The sequence below is a fragment of the Arachis ipaensis genome, chromosome B6 (assembly GCF_059453495.1).
Source record: "Arachis ipaensis isolate K30076 ecotype BB chromosome B6, ASM5945349v1, whole genome shotgun sequence".
Taxonomy (NCBI): Eukaryota; Viridiplantae; Streptophyta; class Magnoliopsida; order Fabales; family Fabaceae; genus Arachis; species Arachis ipaensis.
Window position 1 is genome coordinate 138,201,991 of NC_142441.1, and position 25,386 is coordinate 138,227,376.

At 36.0% G+C, this 25,386-nt stretch overlaps 1 protein-coding gene and 1 non-coding gene across 2 annotated transcripts; both read left to right on the forward strand.

Moving 5' to 3' along the window:
* The first annotated feature begins 202 nt into the window (after positions 1–202).
* On the forward strand, positions 203–310 carry LOC148562890 (small nucleolar RNA R71). Its single transcript, XR_015886332.1, has one exon. It is a non-coding gene; the product is annotated as a small nucleolar RNA R71 (small nucleolar RNA).
* Positions 311–7,939: 7,629 nt separating this feature from the next.
* LOC148562891 (uncharacterized) lies at positions 7,940–13,092 on the forward strand. Its single transcript, XM_088491047.1, has 2 exons — positions 7,940–8,701; positions 13,069–13,092. Exons 1-2 carry the CDS (start codon positions 7,940–7,942, stop codon positions 13,090–13,092), a joined length of 786 nt encoding a protein of 261 aa, XP_088347173.1.
* Positions 13,093–25,386: the final 12,294 nt, after the last annotated feature.

Below are 25,386 nucleotides of genomic sequence, written 5' to 3' on the forward strand. Positions count from 1 at the left end.
CCTTCCTCTGAGGCGTCCCATTACTCACAGGATTCCTTTCAGAAGTGTACATGAACTGGTTATTTGCAACCATGTCAATGAGTTCTTGAGCTTCTGCAGGCGTTTTCTTTAGGTGAATGGATCCACCTGCAGAATGGTCCAATGACATTTTAGATAATTCAGACAGACCATCATAGAATATATCCAGGATGGTCCATTCTGAAAGCATATCAGAAGGACACTTTTTGGTCAGTTCCTTGTATCTCTCCCAAGCTTCATAGAGGGATTCACCTTCCTTTTGTTTAAAGGTTTGAACATCCACTCTAAGCTTGCTAAGCTTTTGAGGAGGAAAGAACTTGGCTAAGAAAGTCGTGACCAGCTTATCCCAAGAGTTCAGGCTATCTTTAGGTTGAGAATCCAACCATATTCTAGCTTTGTCTCTTACAGCAAATGGGAAAAGCATAAGCCTGTAGACCTCGGGATCAACCCCATTGGTCTTAACAGTATCACAGATCTACAAGAATTCAATTAAGAATTGAAAAGGATCTTCAGATGGAAGTCCATGAAACTTGCAGTTCTGTTGCATCAGAGAAACTAATTGAGATTTCAGCTCAAAATTATTTGCTCCAATGGCAAGAATTGAGATGCTTCTTCCATGTAAATTGGAATTAGGTGCAGTAAAGTCACCAAGCATCTTCCTTGCATTGTTATTATTTTCGGCCATGTCTCCTTCTTTTTCGAAAAATTCTGTCAGATTTTCTCCAGAGAGTTGTGCTTTAGCTTCCCTTAGCTTCCTCTTCAGAGTCCTTTCAGGTTCAGGATCAGCCTCAACAAGAATGTTCTTATCCTTGTTCCTGCTCATATGACAAAGAAGGAAATAACAAAGAAAATATGGAATCCTCTATGTCACAGTATAGAGATTCCTTTATGTGAGTAGAAGAGAAGAAATTCGAACACCAGGAGGAAGAGAGGGTTCAAATTTTTAGATGAAGAGAAGTGTTAGTAAATAAATAAAATAATTAGAAGGAGATGAAAGGGGGAATGAATTTCGAAAATTAAATAAATTAAAATAGAAATATTTTTGTTTTTAATTAAAAATTAAAGTCAAAATTCGAAAATTAAAAAAGAAAAATTGAAATTGAATTAAATTTAAAACAATTAATTAATTAAAAAGGAATTTTGAAAAAGAGGAAGGTGATTTTCGAAAATTAGAGATAGAGAGTTAGTTAGGTAGTTTTGAAAAAGATATGATTGAAACAAAAAGATAGGATTGGTTTGAAAAAGATTTGAAAATTAAATTTTGAAAAGACAGGAGGTTAGAAAAGAAGTTAGAAAAGATTTTGAAATTGATTTTGAAAAAGATGTGATTGAAACTTATTTTGAAAAAGATTTGAAAAAGAAATTTAAAAAGATTTGATTTTGAAAATTAAAGTTGATTACTTGACTAACAAGAAACAAAAAGATATGATTTACAATTTAAAGATTGAACCTTTCTTAAGTGGTAAGTAACAAACTTAAAATTTTTGAATCAATCACATTAATTGTTAGCATTAATTTCAAAAATATGATTTAGAAAAAGAAAAAGATTTTGAAAATCAATCATAAAGTTTTCGAAAATATGAAGGAAAAATTAAAAAAGATTTAATTTTTGAAAAAGATTTGAAAAAGATAGAATTTTTAAAATTGAAAATTTGATTTGACTCATAAGAAACAACTAAATTTTAAAAAGTTTTGAAAAAGTCAACTCAAATTTTCAAAAATTTATGAGTGAAAAAGAGAAAGATAATTTTTTTTATTTTTGAATTTTTAATGATGAAAGAGAAAAACATCAAAAAGACTCAATGCATGAAAATTTTGGATCAAAACACATGATGCATGCATGAACACTATGAATGTCAAGATGAACACCAAGAACACTTTGAATGTTAAGATGAATACCAAGAACTTATTTTTGAAAATTTTGAAGAGGAGAAAAACTTGCAAGACACCAAACTTAAAGATTTTTAATTTTTAGACACTAACAAATTAAAAATGCATATGAAAAACAAGAAAAGACACAAAACAAGAATTTTTAAAGATCAAACAAGAAGACTTACCAAGAACAACTTGAAGATCATGAAGAATGCAATGCATGAATTTTCGAAAATGTAAGAAAAATAACAACATGCAATTTGACACTAGACTCAAACAAGAAACATAAAATTTTTTGTTTTTATGATTTTTTTTTTTTGGATTTTTCGAAAATTAATTTGGAAAAATGAAAAAGAAGAAATTTTTTTTTGTATTTTTCGAAAATAAGAAATAAAAAGCTTAAAATTAAAATAAAATTACCTAATCTGAGCAACAAGATGAACCGTCAGTTGTCCAAACTCAAACAATCCCCGGCAACGGCGCCAAAAACTTGGTATGCGAAATCGTGATCTTCAACAATGGCGCCAATGGCTTGGTGCTCTCAAACGTGAATCACACTTAGTCACAATTTCGCACAACTAACCAACAAGTGCACTGGGTCGTCCAAGTAATAAACCTTACGTGAGTAAGGGTCGATCCCACGGAGATTGTCGGCTTGAAGCAAGCTATAGTCACCTTGTAAATCTCAGTCAGGCAAATTCAGATAGTTATGGAGATTTGATAATTAAAACATAATTGAAATATAAACTAGGATAGAGATACTTATGTAATTCATTGGTGAGAATTTCAGATAAGCGTATAGAGATGCCTTTCGTTCCTCTGAACCTCTGCTTTCCTACTGTCTTCATCCAATCATTCCTACTCCTTTCCATGGCAAGCTTTATGTAAAGCATCACCGTTGTCAATGGCTACATCCCATCCTCTCTGTGAAAATGGTCCAATGCGCTGTCACTGTATGGCTAATCATCTGTCGGTTCTCGATCATACTGGAATAGGATTTACTATCCTTTTGCTTCTGTCACTACGCCCAGCACTCGCGAGTTTGAAGCTCGTCACAGCCATCCCTTCCCAGATCCTACTCGAAATACCACAGACAAGGTTTAGACTTTCCAGATCTCAAGAATGGTCGTCCATGGGTTCTAACTTATACCACGAAGATTCTAATATCTCGGACTCGGTCCTCTGTATTAGATATCTAAGAGATACTCATTCTAGCTTGTTTGTATGTAGAACGGAAGTGTTTGTCAGGCACGCGTTCATAGGTGAGAATGATGATGAGCGTCACATAATCATCACATTCATCATGTTCTTGGGTGCGAATGGATATCTTAGAGAAGGAATAAGCTTGAATTGAATAGAAAAATAGTAGTACTTTGTATTAATTCATGAGGAACAGCAGAGCTCCACACCTTAATCTATGGAGTGTAGAAACTCTACCGTTGAAAATACATAAGTGATAAGGTCCAGGCATGGCCGAATGGCCAGCCCCCCCAAAACGTTATCAAAGGATCAAAGGATCATCCAAAGATGTTCCAAAGATGTAAATACAATAGTAAAAAGTCCTATTTATGCTAAACTAGTTACTAGGGTTTACAAAAATGAGTAATTGATGCAGAAATCCACTTTCGGGGCCCACTTAGTGTGTGCTTGGGCTGAGCATTGAGCTTTACACGTGTAGAGGCTTCTCTTGGAGTTGAACGCCAGTTTGTAACCTGTTTCTGGCGTTTAACTCCACTTTGCAACCTGTTTCTGGCGTTTAACTCTAGAATGCAGCATGGAACTGGCGTTGAACGCCAGTTTGTGTGGTCTAAACTCGGGCAAAATATGGACTATTATATATTGTTGGAAAGCCCTAGATGTCTACTTTTTCAACGCAATTGAGAGCGCGCCATTTGGAGTTCTTAGCTCCAGAAAATCCACTTTGAGTGCAGGGAGGTCAGAATCCAGCAGCATCTGCAGTCCTTCTTCAACCTCTGAATATGATTTTTGCTCAAATCCCTCAATTTCAGCCAGAAAATACCTAAAATCACAGAAAAACACAAAAACTCATAGTAAAGTCCAGAAATGTGATTTTTATTTAAAAACTAATAAAAATATACTAAAAACTAACTAAATTATACTGAAAACTATGTAAAAATAATGCCAAAAAGCGTATAAATTATCCGCTCATCAATGGCCAAAACCTACCCTCTACCCCACCCCTATATAAACCCCTCAACACTACTCCATTTTCACACATTACAACCACCACTTCTCCCCCTTGGCCGAATACACTCTCTCCCTCTATCTCCTCCATTTTCTTCTTCTTCTACTACTTTCTTTATTCTTTTTCTCGAGGACGAGCAAACCTTTTAAGTTTGGTGTGGTAAAAGCATTGCTTTTTGTTTTTCCATAACCATCAATGGCACCTAAGGCCAGAGAAACCTCAAGAAAGAGGAAAGGCAAGGCAATTGCTTCCACCTCTGAGTCATGGGAGATGGAGAGATTCATCTCAAAAGTCCATCAAGACCACTTCTATGAAGTTGTGGCCAAGAAAAAGGTGATCCCTGAGGTCCCTTTTAAGCTCAAAAAGAGTGAATATCCGGAGATCCGACAAGAGATTAGAAGAAGAGGATGGAAAGTTCTCTCTAATCCTATTCAACAAGTCGGGATCTTAATGGTTCAAGAGTTCTATGCAAATGCATGGATCACTAGGAACCATGATCAAAGTAGGAACCCGAATCCAAAGAATTGGCTTACAATGGTTCGGGGGAAATACTTAGATTTCAGTCCAGAAAATGTAAGGTTGGCGTTCAACTTGCCAATGATGCAAGAAAACGCACGCCCCTACACTAGAAGGGTCAACTTTGATCAAAGATTGGACCAAGTCCTCATGAACATATGTGTGGAAGGAGCTCAATGGAAAGTTGACTCAAGAGGCAAGCCGGTTCAATTGAGAAGACCGGACCTTAAGCCTATAGCTAGAGGATGGTTGGAGTTCATTCAACGCTCAATTATTCCTACTAGTAACCGGTCTGAAGTTACTGTAGACCGGGCCATCATGATTCATAGTATCATGATTGGGGAGGAAGTGGAAGTTCATGAGATTATACCTCAAGAACTCTACAAGGTGGCTGACAAGTCCTCCACTTTGGCAAGGTTAGCCTTTCCTCACCTCATTTGCCACCTCTGTAATTCGGCTGGAATTGACATAGAGGGAGATATCCTCATTGATGAGGACAAGCTCATCACTAAGAAAAGGATGGAGCAAACAAGAGATCATGGACCTCAACAAGAGCATGAGGAAATTCCTCACCATGAAATCCCTGGGATGCCTCAAGGGATGCACTTCCCTCCACAAAATTATTGGGAGCAAATCAACACTTCCCTAGGAGAATTAAGTTCCAACATGGGACAACTAAGGATGGAGCACCAAGAGCACTCCATCATTCTCCATGAGATTAGAGAAGATCAAATAGCTTTGAGGGAGGAGCAACAAAGGCAAGGAAGAGACATAGAGGAGTCAAGAGCACCATTGGTTCTTCAAGAAGAGGAAGACGCCACCCTCACTAAGGTGGACTCGTTCCTTAATCTCCTTGTTCTTATTTTCCTGTTTTTCGGTTTTTGAGCCTTATGTTTTATTTATGTTTGTGTCTTTACTATATGATCATTAGTGTTTAAGTGTCTATGTCTTAAAGCTATGAATGTCCTATGAATCCATCACCTCTCTTAAATAAAAAATGATTTTAATCACAAAAGAACAAGAAGTACATGATTTCGAATTCATCCTTGTGTTGAGTTAAGAAATTAACTAAATTAATTAGTGATGACAAACATTATTTTATTGGGCAAAATAAATAATTAAATATTAATTATTTATAATTATATGCTGCTGATTATTTATGATGATATGTTGCAGGCCAAAAATAAATATAATGCAGCAGCAGCCCAAGTGAATGAGAGAAACATATAAATAAGGATGGTGGGCTAAAATGCAAACGAAGCCCAAAAGAAACAAAGAATACAAGGCAATGGGCTGAATGAAAAAAGATCCGATCCAAGCCCAGTTCGTTGCCTCTCTCATTCAAACTCTTCCATCTTGCTCTCACCCAAAAGCAACGTTAAGTTGTCCCCTCTTGGTCAGAACTCAGAAAAAGAAAGAGAGAGCTTCTTCCCTAAGCTATTCACTAAAGAAGCAAGAAAGAGAAGATTAAGCAAATGATAGAAGTCTAATCACCCATCATCAATCTATATCAAGAAGAGGTCAGAAGTTAAAGGTGATTTTCATTTCCTTCTACATGCATCTCATTTTCTTCTCTTCTTCCCAACACTCTGCCATTCCAAAAATGGGTTACAAGGGAAAGTTGATTTCTGCTCTAATCTGCTGTGTATCCACGGTCACAAGTGTATCTTGGGGACCAAGTTGGTTTTCAATAGCTGAGATAGGGTTTTACCATTGGAAACATCTGTTTATGATGTCAAATGTCTTCGGTCAAGCAAAAAGGAGACAGCTTGGAAATCCCTAATTTGGGGTAAATGAAGAAAGTAATCTCTGTTCACCACTGCTGTACATCAATGGTCAAGATTATTTTTTGGGGACTAAGTAGTTTCTCAATGGCTAAGATCAAGTTGACCATGAGAAGATTTCTATGGTTACTGCTTTGTGGCTTTCGGTCAAGATGAAGAAGTCAGAAGTAAAGTTTCTACTCTAAGGTTTAATGAGAAAAAGTGATTCTGTGGGTTGGTGAAGCTCAAGGCTCAAGGTGTTGACCTTGGAAGAAGAACCCAGCAACATGCAAGGAGATAAAAGAAGCTTGCTGTTCATTCAGAAAGTAAGGAGAGAAAACTAGAGTGTGAGAACAGTGTTCTGTTAAGAAGTTTCTCTACTTGGATAATACTTTCTTTCAAAGAAGCATTCGGCCAATACTGAAGAACTGTATCTGAGGTTTGCAAATCTGGTTTTGCACATAGCAAAGAGGCTACTGATGAAGTTAATCTCCTTCATGTTTTACAGATTGTAATGTACTTTTCTATGTTTATCTTTCTGTAATTTCTTGTGAGAAAAGGCATAGTGAGAAAGCTCAAGTAAAAGCCATGAGTGGAAAAAGGCTGAGTGATACTCTTGAGAGAAAAGCCTAGAGTTATTTTCTAATTTCTTTAGGTATGTTTATATCTTGTATCTTGTACCTGTAAGGTATCCCTTTCTTAGTTGGGTTAGCACTAAGAGGAATAGTTAGGTATTAGCATAGCCAATGTCAAGTTAGGTTAGAACTTGAGTGTGAAAGGATTGGGTCAATCCTGTGAAATTGGTGTATGTAATACTGTTAACTATAGTGAAATTCTTCCATAGTTGTGGAGGAGACTGGACGTAGGTTGCATAGCACAAGGCAACCGAACCAGGATACATGCTGGTGTTAGCTTTTCTCTTCTCTGCTGTGTTCTGTTTTCTGATATTCATGAGACAAAAATAAATTATCTCATAAATTTCTGCTGCTGAGTACAAACAGAATCAGAATTGAAAGTTTGTTTAAAAAGGATAATAACAGCAACTTAAAAGGAAGGCATAGATTCAACCCCCCTTCTCTAAACCTACCACAACCTTCAATTGGTATCAGGAGCTAAGGTCTCAAGAATCAAGCTTAACCGCTTGGAGCAAAGATCCAATGGCGAACAACTTGGGCACAACCACAGTTGCCTACACCCTCACGAAGGCCAGTCAAACAACCGGCCACCTTTCTTCAACGGAAAGAACTACTCCTACTGGAAAGAAAGGATAAGGATTTTCATCCAATCCATTGACTACAACCTATGGAAGATTGTTGTGAGCGGTCCCAAGATCCCAACAAAAATAAGTGCTGATGGAGTGGTAACTCCAAAAGAGGAAGCTGAATAGAATGAAGATGATAAGAAGAAGATAGAGTTGAATGCTAAAGCAATCAACCTTCTTCACTGTGCTATCAGCTTTGAAGAGTACCGGAAGGTGTCTAGATGCAAGACAGCCAAAGAAATCTGGGAAAAACTCCAGGTTACACACGAAGGCACTAAACAAGTCAAAGAAACGAGGATTGATATGCTGCGAAAAGAGTACGAGATGTTTAGCATGAAGGATGGAGAAAGCATTGATGAAGCGTTTGAGAGATTCTCAATCATAATCAACAACCTTGATGCTATGGGTACAAACTATGCAAAACAAACCTTGGTGAGAAAACTCCTTAAAAGCCTCACAAAAGAATCGAAAAACACTGCCACTGTCCTAACCGAGAATAACAACATAAGTCCCATAACCTATGATGAGCTGAGAGGAAAACTCCTTGCCTATGAAGCCACACACACAAACACAGACTCAAAGAAAAAGGGAATAGCCCTCAAGTCACAAACAGAACCGAAAGAGAGTGAGTCTAGTGATGGTATTTCAGATGACGAGCTTTTGTTTTTTGCTAGGAGATTTAGAAGGATGATGAAGAACAAAGGCAAATACAAAGGTTCAAGTACAAAGGAGCACAAGATCGACTTGAGCAAAGTGACGTGCCATCACTGTAAGGAGGCTGGACACTTCAAGCTAAACTGTCCAAAGCTCAAAAAGGAGGACAAAGGAAAGAAGGAAAGGAAGAGAGTACTCATGGCAGCTTGGGAGGATCTTGAGAATGACTCAAATGAAGAAGAAGAATCTGAAGGAGATGACAAAGACTGCTTCATGGCTGGAAACAACAATCTTGATGAGGTAAACTATTATGATTTGACCATTGAGGATTTGCATGCTATTATTGATGATCTCACTTTAAACACATCAAAACTGCTTGATAAATACAATGAATGCAGATCTGAAAGAGATGTGTTAAGAGCTGAAAATGATATTTTAAAAGAAAAAAGTGAAGGAAACTGAATGTGCTTTGGACATCATTGAAGAAAACAGATTTCTAAAATCTGAACTTGAAAAATTAAAAGGAAAGCACATTGTGGATCCTTCTCATGAGTTAATTGCTGAAAATGAAAGATTAAATGATATGATTAAAAGAATGAATGGTGACTTAGCAAAATTTGCTCAAGGTTCTAGCAACTTGGACAAATTACTTGCAAGTCAAAGACCATTGTTTGAAAAATCTGGTTTAGGCTACATAGCTAAGGAAGATGCAGTTTCTAATACTTCCTCTATAAAATTTGTGGCTTCTTCATCAAATACCAAATCCATACCAAGCAAATCAGGTATCGGATATGTTTCAACTTGTGAAAAAAAATTTGATGAAGCATACACAAGTGAAACTGAGCCTTCACCAAGAACTGGTCCGAGTTCAAACCGGCCAGGTTTGGGTTACATTTCAAAAAATGAGGCTGTTTTCAAGAAACCACCATTTTACAACAAAACCTCATATTCGAAAGGTAAAAATGTTCAAAAAAATTCTGGTGAAAATGCTTTTGCAAAGAGGAACAACTTTAATAAAAATTAGTTTGTCAAAAGAAATGCATCTCCTCCAAAAACCAGAAAATTTCAACACTTTAATCATTTCAAGCAATATAACTCACCTCAATTTCAGCGACACACATCTGAAAATCATTGTGTCAATTGCAAGAAATTTGGTCACTCATATGAACAATGTTTCATTGAAAAAAGAGTTGTTGGAAACAAAGTTTACAATGTTGTTTGTGATTTCAATGCACTTGGGCAACCAAGATGGATTAACTTCAAAGGATCCAAATTAATTTGGATACCTAAAGCTACTTGAAAATCTTCATGCAAATTTGCCTAGCATCCAAGAACAAAAAGTACATGTGGTACATGGATAGTGGATGTTCAAGGCACATGACTGGAAGGTCAACCTACTTCATCAAACTAAACAAGTATGATGGAGGTTTTGTGACCTTTGGAGATGATGGTAAAGGTAAAATCATTGCTGTTGGAAAAGTAGGTAATGAGCAATCTACTTTCATTGATGATGTACTTTTGGTATGTGGTTTAAAGCACAATCTTTTGAGTATAAGTCAGCTGTGTGATTTAGGATATTTAGTTGTTTTCAAAAGGCTTGAATGTTGTGTTGTTAATGAAAAGACAAATGAAGTGATGTTTGTTGCCAAGAGTTTCAATAATATGTATGGACTTACTCTTGATGAACTAAAGGATCAAAATGTAGCTTGTCTTCACTCTAAAGAATCTGAAAAGTGGTTATGGCACAAGAGATTGGGCCATGCAAGTATGTTTCAAATAAACAAACTTGTAAAGAAAGAATTAGTAAGAGGTCTTTCTTTGATAAAGTTTGACAAAGACATCACATGTGATGCTTGCCAAATGGGAAAACAAACAAAAAGTTCTTTTAAACCAAAGGAAGACATCTCTACTAAAAGACCACTTGAGTTGCTACACATTGATTTATTTGGTCCAACAAGAACTCAAAGCCTAGGTGGTAAACATTATGGTTTAGTAATTGTGGATGACTACACTAGGTTTGGTTGGGTTTTATTTCTTGCACAGAAAAATGAAGCCTTTTCGGCCTTTGAACCTTTTTGCAAGAAAATTCAAAATGAAAAGGATTTGAAAATCTCTTCTATAAGAAGCGATCATGGAACTGAATTTGAAAATAATTTATTTGAATCCTTTTGTGAGGAATTTGGAATATCTCACAACTTCTCTTGTCCAAGAACACCACAACAAAATGGTGTTATGGAAAGAAGAAATAGAAGCATACAAGAGATGACAAGAGCTATGCTTTGTGAGAGTAATGTTCCAAAATTCCTTTGGGCTGAAGCAGTTAACACAGCTTGCCACATTTTAAATAGAACAATCATAAGAAAATTTTTGACGAAAACCCCTTATGAACTTTGGAAAGGCTACCCACCAAACTTAGATTACTTGCACATCTTTGGATGCAAATGTTTTGTTTTAAATAACAAAAAAAAATTGGGAAAATTTGATCCAAAGGCTTATGAGTGTTTGTTTGTAGGATATTCCACAACTAGTAAAGCATATAGGGTTTATCATCAAGATGCTAGAATTATTGAAGAGTCTATACATGTTACATTCTGTGATACTAACTTGGTACAAAGCATTTTGGAAGATTGTGATGCAGGAAATCAAGCTCAAAAGGAAGATGAAACCACTCAAAATAATGAAAAAGGAAATTCTGGTCAAACTAAACCAGAAACTACAACTGCTGAAAATTCGAGAGACAATTCCATTTTGTCTCATGAATCTGAAGGAAATCCTGAAGCCAGCAGCACCCAGAATCCCTTGGCTTCTCAAACTGCCTCCAAGTCCACCAGACCTCGTGAATGGAGATTCTTGAAGAATTATCCTGAGGAATTTGTCATTGGAGACATTTCTCATGGAGTGCAAACAAGGTCTTCCACTAGAAAGGCAAATGAAGGATCAAACATTGTACTTCTTTCACAAATAGAGCCTCAAAATGTCAAGGAAGCCCTTAGTGACCCTTCTTGGGTTAAAGCTATGGAGGATGAGCTTCTTGAGTTTGAAAAGAACCAAGTGTGGACTTTGGTTCCAAGGCCAAGTGAAAAGAAAGTGACCGGCACCAAGTGGATATTTCGAAACAAGTTGGGAGAAGATGGTAGCATTGCAAGGCAAGGCTAGTGGCACAAGGATATGACCAAGAAGAAGGAATAGACTTTGATGAATCCTTTTCCCCTGTTGCCCGAATAGAAGCCATAAGACTTCTCTTAGCTTATGCTGCATATTGTGGTTTTAAATTATATCAAATGGATGTGAAATGGGCATTTTTGAATGGAGTGATAGATAGAGAAGTGAATGTGGAGCAGCCTCCTGGTTTTGAAAATAAAGAGCATTATAATCATGTTTTCAAATTATCTAAAGCTCTCTATGGTTTAAGACAAGCTCCTAGAGCTTGATATGAGAGACTTAGCTCTTTTCTTTTGAAAAATGGTTTTCAAAGAGGCACCACTGACACAACTCTATTTATCAAGAACTCTAATGATTCTTTTATTCTAGTCCAAATATATGTTGATGACATTATTTTTGGATCAGCCAATGAATCCCTTTATTCTGAATTTGGAAAACTCATGACAAGTGAATTTGACATGAGTATGATGGGTGAACTTAATTTCTTCCTTGGGCTGCAAATTAAACAAACTGAAAAAGGTATTTTCATTCATCAAGAAAAGTATGCCAAAGAATTAGTTAAGAAATTTGGTATGGAAAATGCCAAACCCATGGGAACTTCCATGCATCCTAGTTCTAAATTAGATAAGGGAGAAACTGAGAAAGATGTTGATGAGACTAGGTATAGAGGAATGATTGGTTCTTTTATGTACTTAACTTCCTCTAGGCTCGATATTGTGCAAAGTGTTGGATTGTGTTCTAGGTTCCAATCCAAACCAAAAGAGTCACATCTTTCTGCAGTTAAGAGGATCATTAGATATGTTCATGGCACATCTAATTTTGGTCTTTGGTATCCTAAGATTGATGATTTTTCTGTAGTTGGTTACTGTGATACAGATTTTGCTGGTGATAGAATTGATAGAAGGAGTACTTCAGGCCTATGTTGCTTCCTTGGAAAGTCATTGAATGTTTGGTCAAGTAAAAAGCAACCAACAGTGGCCTTATCCACTACTGAGGCTGAGTATATAGCTGCTTCTTCCTGTTGTTCTCAGCTTTTATGGTTAAAAACACAGCTTGCTGATTACAAATTAAATGCTGAAAATATTCCCTTGATGTGTGATAATATGAGTGCCATTAATATTTCCAAAAATCCAGTTTTGCACTCTAGGACTAAGCATATTGAAGTGAAATTTCACTCAATAAGAGAACATGTCCAAAAGGGGGATATTAGTATTCAATTTTTTAAATCAGAGGAACAATTAGCATATATTTTCACAAAACCATTAGCTGAGGACAGATTCTGCATGCTTAGGACTTGTCTAGGAATTTTGAGCTATGATTCACTGTTTGAAAATTGTTAATGAGTTTGTTGAAGTTGTTGTCTCATAGGTTCGAATGAGACAATTCTGGGCAGAAGAAGAACTATCACTCTGAATTTTATCTTCTGGGCTCTGAACTTTCTTGGAATAGGGTTCTGAAATTTCTTTTTCAAGAACACTCTTAACTTGCTGCAATTTCAAACCTATTCATGTATTGTACATTTTTTTTTACATTTCTCATTATTATTTCAATATTTGAAAAACGGCAACTCCTGTTTTAATTGTGCTTATGCCTTGTTTGAGAATTCTATTTTGCAGGTCAAAGAGACATTTGTTGAATGAGAGATGAGAGATCGGGTTTTTGTAATGTAAAAATAGACATGGACCATGCTTGACTCTTATTACACATGTGGTCTCTGTTTGCTTTTTTTAAAAACCTTCAAGTGAAATGAAACTCTCTTTTTGGTCCTAATGATTTTTTTTACCAAAAATTGGTCTTTGCAATTGTGAGTTTTGTTATATTACTATGGTGTTGCTGGTTGAAATATGATCTTTATTTCTCTTCCGAGTTTTTCTTGGTATTTCAAAATGCAACATTTAGCTTTAACATGTCTCTAACACACTTTTTTGCAGGTCCTATTTTGTTTTATTTTTCCCACCTTGATGACTAAAGGGGGAGAAAAATGCATATATGAGGCTTGATAAGACATAAGACTTACTGAGATTATTGGATATTAGTTTTGACTAGTCTTGTGTTTGTTAATTGACTTGTGTTTATGAGCTGAAATCTGTTTGATTTGTTTGTGAACTGAACTTGACTGACTTGTTTGTGAACTGAACTTGGATGACTTTAAGTCATTTGAACTTTATGTTGTGCTGGTGAATTGTTGTGTTGGCATTATTGTTTGTGTCCTCAGGTTAAGTGATAAGCATACATTAAGGGGGAGCAACTCATATGAAAGAAAGGGAGAGCACATCAAGCTAATCTGGTATCATCAAAGGAAAGTCTCTGACACTTTCTTGCAGGGATTAAGGTGCTGTTTTTTTGTTGATCTTGCTTATTGTCCGTCCTTGATGACAAAGGGGGTGTAATAGCTGCTGAATGCTACTTTTGCTGCTACTGAATTTTCTGTGATTTGAATTGTAAACTTTTGATTGTTGCTAATGATAGTGTTGAGCATATAAATTTTGTCTTGCAACTGTGCTGCTACAGGGAATGTATCCCCACTAACAATTGAAACTTGCTTTCATATGTTGTTGGCTTGCCCTTGATTAATCTTGATACTTTGATTTTGCTGCTGACATAATATGTTGAGAATTGGGCTAAATCTGTAGTGTTGATTGTTTAAACTCCCTTAGTCAAAATATTTTTGTGTAGCTCTTTATGGTGCTCTCTATAAGTAAATGCAAACAGGAAAGAAAAGAAGAGTACAAATCCAGGGGGAGTTAACTTTGAAAAAGAAAGGGGGAGCAACACTAAAGCAAGAAACATCAATCAAAGGGAAGTTTTCTAACTTTACTAAAATTCAATTCCTTTAGGTTATTGCTTAAATATGTTTGTCATCAAGGGGGAGATTGTTGAGTTAAGAAATTAACTAAATTAATTAGTGGTGACAAATATTATTTTATTGGGCAAAATAAATAATTAAATATTAATTATTTATAATTATATGCTGCTGATTATTTATGATGATATGTTGCAGGCCAAAAATAAATATAATGCAGCAGCAGCCCAAGTGAATGAGAGAAACATATAAATAAGGATGGTGGGCTAAAATGCAAACGAAGCCCAAAAGAAACAAAGAATACAAGGCAACAGGCTGAATGAAAAAAGATCCGATCTAAGCCTAGTTCGTTGCCTCTCTCATTCAAACTCTTCCATCTTGCTCTCACCCAAAAGCAACGTTAAGCTGTCCCCTCTTGGTCAGAACTCAGAAAAAGAAAGAGAGAGCTTCTTCCCTAAGCTATTCACTAAAGAAGCAAGAAAGAGAAGATTAAGCAAATGATAGAAGTCTAATCACCCATCATCAATCTATACCGAGAAGAGGTCAGAAGTTAAATGTGATTTTCATTTCCTTCTACATGCATCTCATTTTCTTCTCTTCTTTCCAACACTCTGCCATTCCAAAAATGGGTTACAAGGGAAAGTTGATTTCTGCTCTAATCTGCTGTGTATTCACGGTCACAAGTGTATCTTGGGGACCAAGTTAGTTTTCAATGGCTGAGATAGGATTTTACCATTGGAAACATCTGTTTATAATGTCAAATGTCTTCAGTCAAGCAAAAAGAAGACAGCTTGGAAATTCCTAATTTGGGGTAAATGAAGAAAGTAATCTCTGTTCACCACTGCTGTACATCAATGGTCAAGATTGTTTCTTGGGGACCAAGTAGTTTCTCAATGGCTAAGATCAAGTTGACCATGAGAAGATTTCTATGGTTACTGCTTTGTGGCTTTCGGTCAAGATGAAGAAGTCAGAAGCAAAGTTTCTACTCTAAGGTTTAATGAGAAAAAGTGATTCTGTGGGTTGGTGAAGCTCAAAGCTCAAGGTGTTGACCTTGGAAGAAGAACCCAGCAACATACAAGGAGATAAAAGAAGCTTGTTGTTCATTCAGAAAGCAAGGAGAGAAAACCAGAGTGTGAGAACAGTGTTCTGTTAAGAAGTTCCTCTACTTGGATAATGTTTTCTTTCAAAGAAGCATTCGGCCAATACTGAAGAACTGTATCTGAGGTTTGCAAATCTGGTTTTGCACATAGCAAAAAGGCTGCTGATGAAGTTAATCTCCTTCATGTTTTACAGATTGTAATGTACTTTTCTATGTTTATCTTTCTGTAATTTCTTGTGAGAAAAGGCATAGTGAGAAAGCTCAAGTAAAAGCCATGAGTGGAAAAAGGCTGAGTGATACTCTTGAGACAAAACCCTAGAGTTATTTTCTGATTTCTTTAGGTATGTTTATGTCTTGTATCTTGTACCTGTAAGGTATCCCTTTCTTAGTTGGGTTAGCACTAAGAGGAATAGTTAGGTATTAGCATAGCCAATGTCAAGTTAGGTTAGAACTTGAGTGTGAAAGGATTGGGTCAATCCTGTGAAATTGGTGTATGTAATACTGTTAACTATAGTGAAATTCTTCCATAGTTGTGGAGGAGACTGGACGTAGGTTGCATAGCACAAGGCAACCGAACCAGGATACATGCTGGTGTTAGCTTTTCTCTTCTCTGCTGTGTTCTGTTTTTTGATATTCATGAGACAAAAATAAATTATCTCATAAATTTCCGCTGCTGAGTACAAACAGAATCAGAATTGAAAGTTTGTTTAAAAAGGATAATAACAGCAACTTAAAAGGAAGGCATAGATTTAACCCCCCTTCTCTAAGCCTACCATAACCTTCACCTTGAAATTAGTTTAATTATTTTGATGTGGTGACAATACTTTTTGTTTTCTGAATGAATGCTTGAACAGTGCATATATCTTTTGAATTTGTTGTTTATGAATGTTAAAATTGTTGGCTCTTGAAGAATGATGAAAAAGGAGAAATGTTATTTGATATTCTGAAAAATCATAAAATTGATTCTTGAAGCAAGAAAAAGCAGCGAATACAAAAGCTTGCGAAAAAAAAAAAGAAAAGAAAATAGGCAAAAAAAAATAAAAGAAAGAAAAAGAAAAAGCAAGCAGAAAAAGCCAAGAGCTCTTTAAACCAAAAGGCAAGAGCAAAAAGCCAGTAACCCTTTAAACCAAAAGGCAAGGGTAATAAAAAGGATCTAAGGCTTTGAGCATCAGTGGATAGGAGGGCCCAAAGGAATAAAATCCTGGCCTAAGCGGCTAAACCAAGCTGTCCCTAACCATGTGCTTGTGGCGTGAAGGTGTCAAGCCAAAAGCTTGAGACTGAACGGTTAAAGTCAAGGTCCAAAGCAAAAAAAGAGTGTGCTTAAGAACCCTGGACACCTCTAACTGGGGACTCTAGCAAAGCTGAGTCACAATCTGAAAAGGTTCACCCAGTTATGTGTCTGTGGCATTTATGTATCCGGTGGTAATACTGGAAAACAAAGTGCTTAGGGCCACGGCCAAGACTCATAAAGTAGCTGTGTTCAAGAATCAACATACTGAACTAGGAGAATCAATAACACTATCTAAATTCTAAGTTCCTATAGATACCAATCATTCTGAACTTCAATGAATTAAGTGAGATGCCAAAACTATTCAGAGGCAAAAAGCTACTAGTCCCTCTCATCTAATTGGAGCTAAGTTTCATTGATATTTTGGAATTTATAGTATATTCTCTTCTTTTTATCCTATTTGATTTTCAGTTGCTTGGGGACAAGCAACAATTTAAGTTTGGTGTTGTGATGAGCGGATAATTTATACGCTTTTTGGCATTGTTTTTACATAGTTTTTAATATGATTTAGTTAGTTTTTAATATATTTTTATTAGTTTTTAAATAAAAATCACATTTCTAGACTTTACTATGAGTTTGTGTGTTTTTCTGTGATTTCATGTATTTTCTGGCTGAAATTGAGGGACTTGAGCAAAAATCTGATTTAGAGGCTAAAGAAGGACTGCAAATGCTGTTGGATTCTGACCTTCCTACAGTCAAAGTGGATTTTCTGGAGCTACAGAAGTCCAAATAGTGCGCTCTCAACTTCTTTGGAAAGTAGACATCCAGGGCTTTCCAGCAATATATAATAGTCCATACTTTGCCCAAGTTTAGATGACACAAACTGGTGTTCAACGCCAGCTTTCTGCCATATTCTGGCGTTAAATGCCAGAAACAAGTTGCAAAGCAGAGTTAAACGCCAGAAACAAGTTACAAACTGGCGTTCAACTCCAAGGAAGACCTCTACACATGAAAGCTTCAATGCTCAGCCCAAGCACATACCAAGTGGGCCCAGAAGTGGATTTCTGCATCATTTACTCATTTATGTAAACCCTAGTTACTAGTTTAGTATAAAAACTACTTTTAGTGATTTATTTCACATCTCTGGAACACATTATGTAATTTTTACGTTCTGAGACCTCCATGGGAGGCTGGCCACTCGGCCATGTCTACCCTATTTTCACTTATGTATTTTCAACGGTAGAGTTTCTACACACCATAGATTAAGGTGTGGAGCTCTGCTGTTCCTCATGAATTAATGCAAAGTACTATTGTTTTTCTATTCAACTCAAGCCTATTTCTTCTCTAAGATATTCATTTGCACACAAGAACATGATGAATGTGATGATTATGTGACGCTCATTACCATTCTCACTTTTGAATGCGTGCCTGACAAACACTTCCGTTTTACATGAAAGCAAGCTTGAATGCATATCTCTTAGCCTCCTAATTTACGATCAGAGTCTTCGTGGTATAGGCTAGAATTATTGGCGGCCATTCTTGAGATCCGGAAAGTCTAAACCTTGTCTGTGGTATTCCGAGTAGGATCTGGGAAGGATGGCTGTGACGAGCTTCAAACTCGCGAGTGTTGGGCGTAGTGACAGACGCAAAAGGATTACTGAATCCTATTCCAGCATGATCGAGAACCGATAGATGATTAGCCGTGCGGTGACAGCGCATTTGGACCATTTTCACTGAGAGGACGGGATGTAGCCATTGACAACGGTGATGCCCAACATACAGCTTGCCATGGAAAGGAGTATGAAGGATTGGATGAAGACAGTAGGAAAGCAGAGGTTCAGAAGGAACAAAAACATCTCCATATGCTTATCTGAAATTCTCACCAATGAATTACATAAGTATTTCTATCCTGTTTTATATTTTAATTATATTTTAACTATCAATTCACCATAACCATTTGAATCCGTCTGACTGAGATTTGCAAGATGACCATAGCTTGCTTCAAGCCGACAATCTCCGTGGGATCGACCCTTACTCACGTAAGGTTTATTACTTGGACGACCCAGTGCACTTGCTGGTTAGTTGTGCGAAGTTGTGACAAAGAACTAAGATTATGAACGTGCGTATAAAGTTTTTGGTGCCGTTACCAAGGAATGAACGATCACGATTTCGTGCACCACTTATCAATACACAGCCAAATATATGTTTTGCCATTAGTAAACTTAGTCAATTCCTAGACTATGTCACAACAAAACATTTTCAAGTTTCTCTTCATGTACTTCGATATCTTAAAGGTGCTTCAACAAAAAAAGTGCTATTTTTCACCTCTAATAATCTCACACTCACTGCCTTCTCCGACTCCAATTGGGGAGCTTGTATAGACACTAGACTTTCAGTATCTGGGTTTTATTACTTTTTTGGGTAGTCGTTGATTTTTTGGCAAAGTAACATATTGTAGCTCACTCCTAGGCTGAAATCGAATATAGAGTAATAGCTCTTATCACTTGTGGAGGAGTGTGGCTTTGAAAGACTTTAGAATACCTCTCTCTCGTCCAATTGTTATGTAATGTGACAATCAGTCTGCTGTTTATATCGCTACTAATCCATTCTTTCATGAAAGGACTAAGTATATAGAGATTGACTATCATACTATTCATGATAGAGTTTTGGAAGGACTGATTAAACTTCTAATTTCTTCAGGAAACCAAGTTAGTCCTATCCAAGTCACTCTCACCTAAAAGTTTCTTCTCTTATAATGACCAACTGAGTTTCATCAATTTTCACGCCCTAACTTGAGAGAATGGAACTGAGGCAATATATTAATAATAGTCTTATAAGAGTTAGCATATGTAATTATGTAAATTTTGTTAGCATTTTACTTTGTTAATTGAGTACTTCTTAAGCACCCTAATGTATATAGTTTGTTAGAGAATAGGTGTTTAGTGCTCTAAGTATTGAGTAAATTTATATATATTGATAATAGTAATAACAAAGTGTATGTGATTTTATTGCTCAATTATCTTTCTTTTCTCCTTTCAGAATCTCTTCCTCATATTCTGTTGACTCCACTTTTTCACTATCCAATTCTGCAGGTTTGAATAGAATTTTGTCATCTTTTTTCAAGCATATTTTTTGTGAGATTTTATATGGGGATCCAAAAAGGCTACAACCCATCAGTGGTGCCACATCGCTCTTCTGTGAGGTTGAGGCATCGTTGATGTCATCTAACGATGATCTTGATGAAATGGCTAGATGTGTACAAAAATAGAATTGAATTGTATTTAATTATAATTTTTCTCTGAAACAAACTTAAAAATACTTATCGAATTATTTAAAATTGTGAACATTGGAAACTAATTCTTAGTTCGGAAAATCCTGACATTTATTTAAGAGGAAAACTTTTGAGGTGTATAACCATTTTAGAATGATTTTTAAAATAATTTTTGAGATATATAAATAGAATTTAATTTTGATACACTATTAGTGTAAAGTATTTTTATACGTGATGTCAATTATGTAATGCCACACTGTAACATCCTACCACACAAAGCCTTATGCTATAGTCGTAAACCAGATGTGATGAGACATTACGACAGCAAAAAAAACAAAATATACATACATATATTCAAAGAATAATATTATAACTAGGAACCTGTGAAGGAAGGATAACAAAACAATAATTGTTCACACCCGAAACATTAAAGATAAGTACTAGTCTTGACTTGCGAAGAAAATGTCGGCTAGAATATTATAGAATGAAAGTATACAAAATACAACTTGTTTCTCTAAAATAAAAATCTCTAAGAGAAATATACAATATAATATTTAAAAGCGGAGAAAAGATACTACATAAAGCAAAATAAAATTCAAAAGATGACTTCTTCGCTTCATCAAGAGTCCAGCGCACTCAATGAGGTATGTCACGTCCTGTTATCTGAAAAACAATAAGTTTCACAATGGGTGAGACCCGAAGGTTCTCAATAGAGTAATAATTTCAAATAGAGACTATGTAAAACTACATAAACCCGCTAGACAATTCTAGTCTCCAATCATACAAAGGTTCAAGCCTAGGGTTCTTGTAATCTAAACAGGGTTAAATTACCAAGTCTCAGCCCTCATTAATTATCTCAGCCTCGGTTATGTCCAATACATCATTGTCTTTATTTCCAATATCATAATTGTTCTATTTAGTATCAAATCCTTTCGATCTTATCAGTCTCATACAGTTATCAAATTATCATTGTTATTTTGTTTATCAATATTTTCAGTCTCATAAATCATAATAATCTCATTGGTCTCAATAGTCTCAGTTTTTTCAACAGTCTTAAAGAATTATCAACGATCTCATTAGTCTCGATACATCATCATAATCTTAATGTTCTTAATAGAATCAAACACAAGTAATGAGATTTAAGTACAATTAAAAGCAATTATAACAAGTAGGGCAAATAGTAGTTAAATAAAAATAATCATATAGGCAAACCAAATACAATAAGTACACTCAAACAATCTCACATAGATACAAATGATGTATGCCTATCCTACTGGCCATGAGCTCACGTGTTGGTTAAACTGCCAGAACCTGACATATTCGGTAACTAACCCAGACATTGTCTCTCGATTGTGCATCCCCAGGAAGAAAAACATAACTACGCTTATCACAAGCCATTCTCAGAGGGATAGTGCCCTGCCACCTTCTCACTGGAGGCATCATTCTGTCTTAAAGGGATAGTGTCCTGTCACTTATTTCAGAGGGAGAGTGCCCTGTCACATTGCAATCAGAGGAACGTGGAAAAAACAACCCACTACATCTCTAAAAGAGAACATTCTCAACTTATCACAAGCTAGTCTCAGAAAGAGAGTGCCCTGTTACTTGTCTCATTGGGGGTATCATTCCGTCTCAAAGGAAGAGTACCCTGTCACCTTTCCCGAGTCACACTGCGATTGCGAGCAAGTGGGATGAGATAACCGTCCTTGCCTAGTACAAGTGCGGAATGCCAAATCAATATGCAAGCGGGATAAGAACACCGTCCTTGCCAATCAAGAATCATTATCAATTCTCAAATAGGCAAGCGGGATAACACTCATATCTTGCCACTCGCCCACTCCAGCCATTCAGGCCATACTCAGTCAACATTAGTGTCTTTAACCAATTTCACAATTTATTATGTTTATTAACCATAATCTTTTGTCCATTATCAAACTTAGATTCGTTAATCTCAATTCATTATTAAGTAATTAACTTCATTTTCTCATGAGCGGGATAACACTACTGTCCTCACTGTGGGCGGAACAAGGCCACCATCTCCACTTAACCCGAAGCAAGTGGGACAGTGCCACTATCCTTGCATCTTACCCAGGCAGGTGTTTAAAATCTTAACCCGGAGCAAGTAGGAGAAACCACAGCTCTTGCATCTTACCCAGGTGCCTTAAATCCTAACTCGGAGCAAGTGGGACAAACCACAATCTTTGCATTTTACATAGGTGTTTCAACTCTTAATCCGAGCAAGTGGGACAAACCACAATCCTTGCATCTTACCCAGATGTCAATCACTAATCATTAATTTTAATCAATTCTACAAATTATTAAATTTATTAATCCCAATTCGTTATTAATTCCTCAAGCTTAAGTTCATTATCCCCAGTCTTTTATCAATTTGCCAATTCCTTTAACACGTGAGCGGGATGACACATCCGTGCTTACTGTGGGCGGGATAAAATCACCATCCCCGCAATATTTTCTCCAGTCAACTATGTGTTTATGCCGAGAATAATTCAATTTAATTCATTGGACTTAGCCACACTCTATTCAGAGCTTAAAAACAAGACCTCATTTATTCTATAGGGTTTACAAACTTGTCGAAAAAGCGAAACAGTCAAAAATAAGGTTTCTTCAAGAAAATAGGATCTGTGCATACGCATCACCCCTCATGCATACGCACAACCTGCAAATTCTCTCTCGTGCATACGCATCACCCCTCGTGCATACGTATGAGCTGCAACACTCGTTTTGAGTGGTGCGCACGCACACCAGGCCAAAATCTTAATTTTTTGCATAATCTCAGTTTTTAGATTTTTGTACCAATTTTCAATCGTTCATAACTTTTTACTGGCTTTAATTTAAGCTAAAGTTTAATTAATTTCAAACTTCAAGTGCTAAGTTATGCCCCGTCGAAGTTGTTCAAAAATCGGTTTTTATCAAATTTTACTTAAGTGCCAAATTCACTAATTCTCAATTCAATTCAATTCAAAACCATCCCAAAATCATTTCTAAGCATCCTCGACATACATTTATCAATTTTCTATCCTTTCTAACTGTTCCAAACCTAATCAACCCAATTCAATACCATCAATCTCTTCCAACATTTATTCTACCAATAATCAAAACCAAACAATCAATTGTTCAACCAATTCTCATCAATCTCACAATAATTCACAACATAGTATTTACACCAACTTACCATAACTTACCAAAAAGGGAATACCTCACCCTATCACAGCCTCTGGCCTAATTTTCATATCAAAGCCTTTCAAACGCAATCAACCACAACATTTATCCAAGCACAATACATATTCAACTCAAACATACCCATTTCTGAAATTCACATTATATCACAACAATTAGTCAATCATCAACCAACCATTTCCATTCAAATCTATTTTAAGGCAATTAACCTAGGTCACATAACTTTACATAATGCCTACCCGAGACCAAAATTCATACTTTAATGATGGCATTTTCAAACAACTTAGATTCTCTTCTCGATCATACCTAAGCCTCATTAACGACACCAAGCTTTCACCAAGTGCTCCACAATCAATCCAAGCGCCAAAATTCACACCAAGATCAATCAAGCACCCAAGCTATTCTATATTATCTAATTGCATCAATTTTTTTAACATTTCAAGCTAGGATTTGCATATAAAAGGAGAATCAAAGGAAAAAGACTTCTCTTACCTTAAGCCACGTGTTCATGAGTCAAAATCACACTAAAAATTGTGTTTAAGTTTTTCCTAAAGCATGAAAATCATAAAAATCTTAACACTACATAGGGGTGCACATGGGCCGGGTGAAGCCGGGTTTGATGTGACCCATACCCGACCCGAAATATACATCGGATCTATTTATTAGACCCGAACCCGACCCTAGACCCGATGAAACTAATACACTTTCGGGCCACAATTATACCGGGTGAAAACCGGACCGTTAACATTACATTACGTTGATACCTTCTTGTAAGATAGCATGTAAAAATATCCAAATTTCCAAGACTCCAACCATTATTTAACATGGTAAAATTCACTTAGAAAAATATAACAAGAACTAACCCTTCTTTAAAATTAAAGCATAACCACAATCAATACTAAAGCAAAACCACAATCAATACTAATATTGTCTAATAATACCAAATATTTAAATCAATACAAATAACACAATATTATACATTAGTCTAAAGTCTTATGCATTCTAAACATAAAACATTAACTTATAGTCTTATAATGACTAATAAAACAAAATATTAAGGTTTACTATACTTAAATTTCACATAAGAATAGTCATGATCCATCACTAATAACACAAAATATTAATTGTGTATGATGACCGGGCCGACTTCGGGTGACCCAAGCTATGGCCCGGACCCGACCCGAAACAATGACCGGGTCTATTTTTGAAACCCTTACCCGGCCCTAAACCCGATGAAATCACACCAAATTAGCCCCTAAAGTGTTCGGGATCGGGCTGGGCCGGGTCTGTGCACCCCTAACACTACATACTCAAAACGCAAATTGGAAAAAAAAAAACTTGAAAATGGCTCAAGGTTCTTGGGAGTACTCACCTTAAAAGTGGTATAAAATCGAAGAGTACGGCAAAATGTTTGCATGGCCATAAACGAATCTTCAATCGGAGTTACAATTTAAAAGTTATGCGGATTTAAAGTTGTAAAGTAAATAGTGTTTTGTTCTTCTCACTCGCTTCTCCTCTCTACGTGTTCTCTCTCACTCTCAAGGTTTTAATGAGAGTGAATGCTGATGGAATGAGGGTTATATGTCATGGATTTTGGGTCCAAGTGAGGCCCAATGCAAATCTTAGTCCGTTAGCCTAACAAATGGTCAAAACCTTTAAGATAAGTGTTCGGGCTTATGTTCTAAGGGTTTTTCTTGTTATTTTTACCGTTTTAATATTTTTACTCACATCATCAGATAGATTTAAACCGGTACAATTAATTTTAACATTGGTACACGTTTTTCCACAATCATTTATATTTTTGCACTCAATTTTATTTTCTAATCCCTTTTGCTCACACTCAATTTATTATTAATTATTTATCTGGATTTTACGCACATCAGTAAAAATAACTACTATATAAAACGCTTTACATTGTTAGTACATTAAATTAAAATCATATAAATAACTCATAATATAAACAAAAGAGATAGAATTCAGAAGATATACACAAGAATATATATTGATTTGGCTAAAATGTTTATCTTTCACTAAAAGTCCATTTTTTTTTTACAAGTGCTACAAGATATTCTTTCCTGTAGCTAAGCTATGATGACTTAGATCACCATTGATATAAAAACTATTAGATATTATTGCCTCAATCTTCTCAAACTAAGCTTAACTCATATCAAACAACGTGATATAAGAACACCTCTTTAGGTATCACTGTAATTTTGAAAACTAAACCGAAGTGGTCAGTTCGACCAGATTAACTGGAATAACTATTGGATATAATGACTATTACTCATGTTCTCTCCATACACAAACATGAACAAATGAGTTTTATCCAAACCCGTTA